Source organism: Corylus avellana, chromosome 2, assembly GCF_965113065.1.
Source record: "Corylus avellana chromosome 2, dhCorAvel1.hap1.2, whole genome shotgun sequence".
Lineage (NCBI taxonomy): Eukaryota > Viridiplantae > Streptophyta > Magnoliopsida > Fagales > Betulaceae > Corylus > Corylus avellana.
In genome coordinates this window covers 14753633-14761879 of record NC_142491.1, presented here as the reverse complement: position 1 = coordinate 14761879, position 8247 = coordinate 14753633, and the positions used below count along the sequence as shown (strand labels likewise).

General features: G+C 39.3%; 1 protein-coding gene across 1 annotated transcript; it reads right to left on the bottom strand.

Moving 5' to 3' along the window:
* Positions 1–1844: 1844 nt before the first annotated feature.
* On the bottom strand, positions 1845–5889 carry LOC148587391 (uncharacterized). Its single transcript, XM_088512587.1, has 5 exons — positions 3551–5889; positions 3194–3451; positions 2992–3097; positions 2287–2874; positions 1845–2033 (listed from the first exon to the last, which is right to left on the bottom strand). Exons 1-5 carry the CDS (start codon positions 5887–5889, stop codon positions 1845–1847), a joined length of 3480 nt encoding a protein of 1159 aa, XP_088368713.1.
* Positions 5890–8247: the final 2358 nt, after the last annotated feature.

Genomic DNA, 8247 nt, shown 5'->3' with positions numbered 1-8247 from the left:
TTAAAATATGTGTATATGCATATAGATATAAACACGCATATATATTTGCAACTTAGAGCGTATATATACATATATACGCTCTAAGTGTCATCATATTATTAAAAAACATACCATCAATGCGTCCCAAATATCCTCCTTGGTACGGTTCGGTACCTTCGACCAATCGTCCGGTATTCGGACAAAATTGCCGCTCTTAATTATATCTCCGGTCATCCGCCTAAACCTCACGGCGCTAAATCCCACTGGCAGGAATGATGCATTGTACTCCAGTATGATCCGTTTGCCAGGGGGGACTCTCGGCCGCCTATGCGAGTCTAGGATGGTGCACACCTCGATGATGGTGTTTCCTTCAGAATCGGTACCTAACAAATTTAAAATTAGAAAGGTAAGTTATTTCGAATTCAATATTAACTAACATGTTAATTAAAACATAATATGTACGACATTAGAGCATATACACTTACTTATGGTCCGGACCTGCCGAGGGCCTAATCGGTCGCTGGGAGCAGGGTCGGTGGGCTGCGGGTCATCAGTGGCCTGTGCCCCACCAACCATGTCTTCTTGGGCCTGTGTCTCTGTATCCTCCATACCTGCTTTGCATTTTTTTAGAATATTTAGAATTCTCTGAAGTTGTAGTTGTAGTTAAATATAATTAATATTGCACCAGTATAGTTAAAAATTTTCAAACTTATGAATCTTAAAAAAAAAACAGGCGGGCGTACCTGCGCTATGCTGGGTGTCTAGCCGCTCGACGTCACCCTCAGCACACTGTCGTAACTCGCTGTCCCGGTACGACCCAATCCGATACCCCATCTGCGCCATGCTTACCCGACTGTATGGAGCATGTACAGGGGTCTCCCCTCCCATAGACAGGGGTGTAAACGAGCCGAGCTTGGGCGAGCTTCCCTTGTTCAAGCTTGGCTCATTTAAATTTTACTCGAACTCGAGCTCGAGTCGAGCTCAATGGCGAGCCAAAAAAATCGAGCTCGAGCTAATAATAAGTCGAGCCGACCCAGCTCGCGAGCTGGCTCTTATATTTAATATTTTTGTTTTAAATTTTTTTTTTAATTTCAAGTACTCTTAAACGACTTAAGAAGTTAGTTTGCATATGAGTATTTGCTTAGCCTAGCTAGTCGAGTATGGAGCCTGAGTCAATACAGCAAGGCATTTGGTTTCAAAGAGAGAGGATATGCATCATTTTATAGATAAGCAAACTTAGAGATTGATGTTTTCTTAACAATGTGGGACAAGTTAACAGGTTGCATTCAGACTGCATTGGGACAAGGCCCCCTACAAAAAAATATTTTTTTAACGTCTCTCTCTCAATCCCCATCACCAGTCACAACGGATCTTCCACATGAACTCTCATTTCCCACTCTCTCACTCTCACTCACCAGACATGTAGTGATAGTGTTTGGGTCTGTTTGATTCATCAATAGTTTATGCCTTTCGCAATCTCCCTCAATAGTTTCTGCTTGATTCTTCTTACTTTCATTTGGATCTGCTCTAATTGAATCGAGGTCTTTTTAATGATTGCTCTCTCTCTTTCATCACGAAGGGTCTAGAATTTTTCATTCTCTAACGCTTAAATATAAATGCAATTTTAAGGTTTTAATAATTATGAGATTTATAATTAATTATCTATTACTTAGTTTATATATATATATACACACACACTCGAGCTTATACTAGCTGTTCACGAGCTTAGCCGAGTCGAGCCGAGCTTGCTTCGTTTAATATTCGAGCCAGGATTTGTGTTCATGAAGTGCTTCATTTAATATTCGAGTCGAGCACGAGCCGAGCTTATGCGAGCTGAGCCCGAGCTTGCTCGCGAGACGCTTCGCTCACTTAACAGCCCTGCCCATAGTACCTGGAAGGACTGGTCTATATCCTTCATGTATCCCTAGAAGCTGAGCAACGTCTTGTTGCTCGCTGTCATCAAGTTGGGCTGCCGGAGACCCAGGCGACATCGACTGCCGCAATACGGCCGAGCCCCTGCGTGCTCTCTTCTTCCCCCTTGTACTCATGGTACCCTGTGAAAAAACACCACAAACCCAATTAATTTGATATAAAATGTATGAAATATTCACTACCTTAAGTATGCATGACTCATAATGGTACATAAGATATATATCAGATTTTAGCATATGCACAGATTAATTAAGTGTGTTGATGTAATGTGCATGTAGTGACCAACTACCAATCTAAACATTCTAAACATACATATGAAATTAACTATACAAATATATATACATACGCTTCGGTTGGATCTAAGTCGTGTCTGACGTATTCGATATGATCTTGTATATCGTGATCAACATTTCTGGGCAGTATGAGAGGCTCACACTCGTGGTAATTGGCACATGAATCTGGATGTCCGTCACCCTGACCAACGTCGTATATGTTTCTAGGTTTGGTCGTTACTGCGCAAGCCCAATCTGGGCACCTATCATCTTGTACGTAAAATACCTGGTCAACTTGTGAAGTTAGCACATACGGCTCATCAGAAACTAGTTCTCCCGTGTGGACAAGGTTTTTGAAGTTGACAAGTACTATACCATACTCATCCACCTTGTACTCCTTGTCTCTGGTGTTGTCTGCCCAATCACACCTAAACATTACGTACTTAGTCCTGTCGTAATACTCAACCTCAAGTATTTCCGATAACTTCCCGTAGTACGTGTCGCCATCAAGAGTTGGCACACACACCCTGCTGTTCTGGGTCCTCTTTCCGGCATCAGATGCAATAGTACGAAATAGTTTGCCGTTAACCACATATCTATTGTATCTGACTGCTGCCTCCCTCGGCCCTCTACAATGCATGACCAATTTGTGACCAAGTTCCTTCCTAGAGCGCTCGTCCAATCGATCGACCTGTGAATATATTACGTACAATGAAAACGTACGGTTACTAACTTTACTTGATTTTAAAAAACATAACACGCAAATAACTCCGACAATTGCTTTAGGTAAACATGACATCATTCTTACGTAGTCACGGTACCACTCGCAAAACAAGTCATAATGTTGGGTTTCCAACTGAGCCTCTGTTGTTCGTCCCCTATTGCATGATCGCCTAAGTATATCCATGTGCATCCTACAATTCGAAATTATGTTAATTATAATTCAATACGAACAGTACTGTAACATGTTCATTGAGCATGCAAGGTGCGGGCAAAAGATATCGACTTACGTCCGCAATTGATGAAACTCGTCCAAGTTGAACACAATATACCGGTGTATCTGTGTCATTGTGATTCGGTCGAGCCGGACTCGTGTTCCATTACCCTTCGAACCATCCGGATTTCTTTGTATCCTATTGTGAAAAGTTGGTGTGTTCTCTAAATATCTCGAACAAAACGTCACCAACTCAGTTGCAATGTAGCCCTCCGCAATGCAGCCCTCAGGAGCCGCTTTGTTGCGCACATTAGATTTGAATACTCCAAGGCTCCTAAAAATGAACTAATACATATTTTTAGTTTAGTTAGTACTTGACATGTATTGGCACCTTAAACCCAAAAATGCAAGAATATCCACAAACACATTTTACCTTTCTACCGGATACATCCATCTATATTGTACTGGTCCACCGAGTCGGCATTCACGGATAAGATGCACGACCACATGAACCATACTCGTAAAAAAGCTGGGGGGAAAAACCTGTTCCATCTTGCACAACGTGGTACAGACGTCACGCTGTAGTCGGTTAATATCTTGTTCGGTCAATGTTGTTGAACATAGGCACCTGAAGAACGTGGACATCTCAACAAGAGGTCTAACCACGTTGCTTGGAAGTGATCCACGCAATGCAATAGGTAGAAGCTGCTGCATCAATACATGACTATCATGACTCTTTAACCCAGATATCGTACGGTCCTTAAGTCGTATACAACGAGAAATGTTCGAAGCATATCCGTCGAGCACCCTTACATTTCGTAGCACTTTCAAAAAATGTGTTTTATCATCCTTGGACATCGTGTGGGTAGCTTGTTGAATATAAGTCTTACCATTCTGCGGGTCTACAAATGGATGAAGTGTACGTCTCAAACCCATTTCTTGCAAATCTAAGCGGGCGCCGAGGTTGTCCTTTGTTTTCCCTGGAATGTCCAGTATTGTACCAAGTATGTTGTCCATCACGTTTTTTTCTATATGCATAACATCAAGATTATGCCGCAATAAATTATCTTTCCAATACGGCAACCTAAAGAAAATACTTTTTTTCTTCCACACCACATTAGGAGTATTTGTCTTCTGCTTCTTTGCTTTTTCTTTCTCAGCCTGCCTTGCCTGACCGGCGTTCTCATCCCCAAACACCATCCCTTCTAATTGGCTTATGACTTCATCTCCACTTAGTACATCAGGGGCACATTCTAGCTCTACGGTGCCGTCAAATGTTCCTTTGTTCCGCCTCCACGGATGATCCATGGGCAAGTATCGCCTATGCCCCATATAACACCACTTATGGCCATGTTTTAACCATTTCGACCTTGTCGAGTTCATACAGCAAGGACATGCCTTCTCACCCTTAGTAGACCATCCAGACAAATCTGCGTATGCTGGGAAGTCATTAATTGTCCACATCAACTGCGCTCGCATAACAAAATTATTTTTCTTTGAGACGTCATATGTGCGTACCCCTATATTCCATAGTTCTTGTAACTCCTCAATTAAGGGCTGAAGGTAAACATCTATATCCATTCCAGGTGAACTTAGGCCCGGGATAATCAATGATAGTATAGAAGATGTCTGTTTCATGCACATCCAATGAGGCAGGTTGTAGGGCACAACCATTACAGGCCAAGTGCTGTGAGATGTAGTCATATTCCCAAATGGATTAAATCCATCCGAGGTTAGTCCGAGCCTTACATTCCTGCTGTCCGATGAAAACTCCTGATGTAAGTTGTCGAATGACGTCCATGCTTCGCCGTAGGCTGGATGCCTCAATACGCCGTCGTTAGTACGGCCTTCTGCATGCCACCTCATGAAGCGTGCTGTATGTTCTGACATAAACAACCTCTGTAGTCGTGGTATGAGTGGAAACCACCGCAACACCTTCACAGGACGTTTCTTGCCCGACGATATGGGTTGACCGTCCTCATCTAAATTAATTGCTTCAATCCATTTAGATTCTCCACATACGGTACATGAATCCAACTCTTTATTGCCCTTCCAAAATAGCATACAGTCATTACGGCACGCCGGAATCTTGTCATACCCTAGCCCCATGTCTCGTAAAAACCTTTTCGCCTCATACGTATTAACTGGCAGAGTTTCGTTACTCTCAGGCAACAACTGATTGATGAACTCTAGGAAAGCCGAGAAAATCGAGTTACTAAGTCCACCAACACACTTCAAGTTGTACAGGTGAACAGTCGCACTTAGTTTGCTATGTTTTGTCCCAGTATGAAGTGGTTTCTCCGCCTTTTTAAGTAGGTTGTAGTACTTTAGTGCATCGCCCTCAGCGGCTTCTTCGGTCACAATTTCCTCACCCCCTTGCACCACGGCCTGAGGCTCACAATTGTCTTCCCCGAGTACTTCGTGCATGCCGAATAAATCACGCAACATCCCGTGCATGTCTCCACCCTGATTTGCGCTTGCACCCGCATCTGAGGCCGGGCGATTAGAATTAGACCCGGTTTGAAGACCCTGTACATGCTTCTCACCGTGATAGAACCAAAGTGTGTATTCCGGCATCATTCCTTTTCCCCCTGTCAAGTGGTCGAATACGAAACCCGGCGGGTGGCGCCGGTTATTTCGACAAACCTTACACGAGCAATAGATGAATCCATCAGGAGTTCTACAGTTACTAACTGCAAACTCAACAAACAATCTACACCCATCTCTGTATTCCCTCATACCCCTAGACTTTGTCATCCAACTCTTGTCCATTTTTATCTACGTACATGAGTTAGGAATAAATACATAAGACTTACAAATTGTATACCTACTTTCAAGCACATGCATGTATATAAACATAAACCGATACCTAAATATTTGAACCACATAGAAATATAAACCTATACATTCTCATATAGGGTTAAATTGTTTATGTCCAAAAATATATACATATTCATGCGTATCTACATTCATCCGTACTGATGGGTGTATTTATAACCCTTATCTATTATAATTAATCTACAAAAACCAAATAAAAAAAAAAATACTTGATCCAAAATTTAAGCATTTTCTTTGGTGGGGACCCTAAACAAATTAATTATAGCTAGCTTATAACTTATAAGGTTGTTCTATTACATCTACCGAGCTAGGTTCGTTACGAGGACCTTAAACACAATAAATATAGCTTAAATGTCGTTAGCCTTTGGCATGAATTACTAGGTGATGACATGCATATATGGGTAATACAACTCTTTTGTTTGGTGTATTTATTTATTTTTAATATGACATGTATAAAGGTTAAAAGAATTTTGAGTGTCTTGAAAATATGGTGTATGTTTTCGTAATATATATTATTGGTCCGAACGTTTCTTCGGTTATTGACACATTAGATTAATTTCTTTCATATTAATCACAATTGTAACAAAATTCCAACTAGTTTTTAGGTAATATTATTTTTGATGCGTTATATTTCAACTTGAAGAAGCTTATAAGTTCCTCAAATTAACCAAAACTTTGGACCGTTTTGTATGGTTTTTTTTGTTTGCAAAATAATATATGTGGGATAGAATGAAGTAAGGATCGAATTGAATATATTTTGCAAGTGTTTACGTTATGTGTTTAATTATGATTAGACTTGTTAAAAACACTCAAAACAAAAGTGTGATAAAAAAATAGTGTAACAAACAAAGTCATGACTTTTTACTTATTCATTTGAAGTCTCTCTAAGTTTGACAAGATTTGCACGTTTGCCAATGGATTTTCCCATTAAATCCATGTAATTCGAAGTGAACCCTCGTGTGTGAATTTATAACTTACACATTAATCCATAACGTTACGGTTAAAAGAATATTAAAAAACACATTAACTGTGAATATTAATTAAACAAAGACTTAAATTAAATCTCTATAAATATTATATGTCACCACGCACTACACGTACTTAATTAGAAGGTCAAACGATATATATTGAAATGAATGATAGATTAAAATTGACGTAATGTGTTATAAATTCCTTACTAATAAGCCAACCTTTTCATTTAAACAAACCTACCAAAAAAAAAAAAAAAAACATAGCTACATTTAAAAAGCAATTATATTTACAAAGAAAAACCTACCTAGCATAAGAAATATCATTTTGCATGCATCTATATTTTCAACGTACAATAAGTAATTAATTAATAGATATTCCTAAAAAAAAAAAAATTTAACATCAATTACAAGCTCACAAGTACTCAATCCCATACATTATTGAAACATCATGCGAATATATGACAAAATGAAACATAAAATTCTGCAATATACAACATAATGTATATATTTTATATATTCTGCAATATATATACATTACCTAAAAACTATATAAAATAAAACAATATAGAACAACACAATATATGCATATATATATTCTGCAATAATAAAACAATAGTATATATCAAATAAAACAACATAAAACAACACAATATATGCATATATATATATATATATATATATATATATATATATATATATATATTAATCTGCAATAATAAAAAACAATAGTATATATAAAATAAAACAAAATATATATATATATATATATATATATATATATATATATATATATATATATATATACCTGTAGGCCGGTGAGATGGAGGAGATTGGCGGAGCAGATTCGGCCGGAGAATCGCCGGAGACGGCAACGGCGATGTCGAGGCGGCGGCCGGCGACGGGGAGTGAGCTAGCTAGAGAGCATGGTACGTACGGCGATCCGGCAGAGAGATAGAGCTGATCACGGTCGGAGAAAATGTATAGTAGGAGAAGGTAGAAGAAAATGAGGAAGAGTGAGAGAGGAGATATGCAGAAGAACAAAGCAGCTGGAATGGCGCCTGGCGGGAGAGAAGAGAGACGAGCTAGGTGGGGGATGAAAGTTGCAGAAGGGAAAATCAAGAAAAAAATAAATAAAAGAAAAATAAAATATCAGTGTGGTAGGTGCGTGCGATGGGACGGCCAGCAGGCGCTGGCCTTCCCAAGGCACGCTCCTGACGTGCCACATGTGGCGCGTCAGGAAATATATATATATATATATATATATATATATATATATATATATATATATGTGTGTGTGTGTGTGTTTGTCAGAACTTTAATA

Bases quoted from the DNA above. Each gene is read 5' to 3' on its own strand.
- LOC148587391 (XM_088512587.1), bottom strand. From the start codon at position 5,889: ATGGACAAGAGTTGGATGACAAAGTCTAGGGGTATGAGGGAATACAGA. The intron at 2,875-2,991 runs GTAAGAATGATG...ATATATTCACAG, and splicing joins GCGAGTGGTACCGTGACTAC to GTCGATCGATTGGACGAGCG. The intron at 2,034-2,286 runs GTCAGACACGAC...GTTTTTTCACAG, and splicing joins TACAAGATCATATCGAATAC to GGTACCATGAGTACAAGGGG.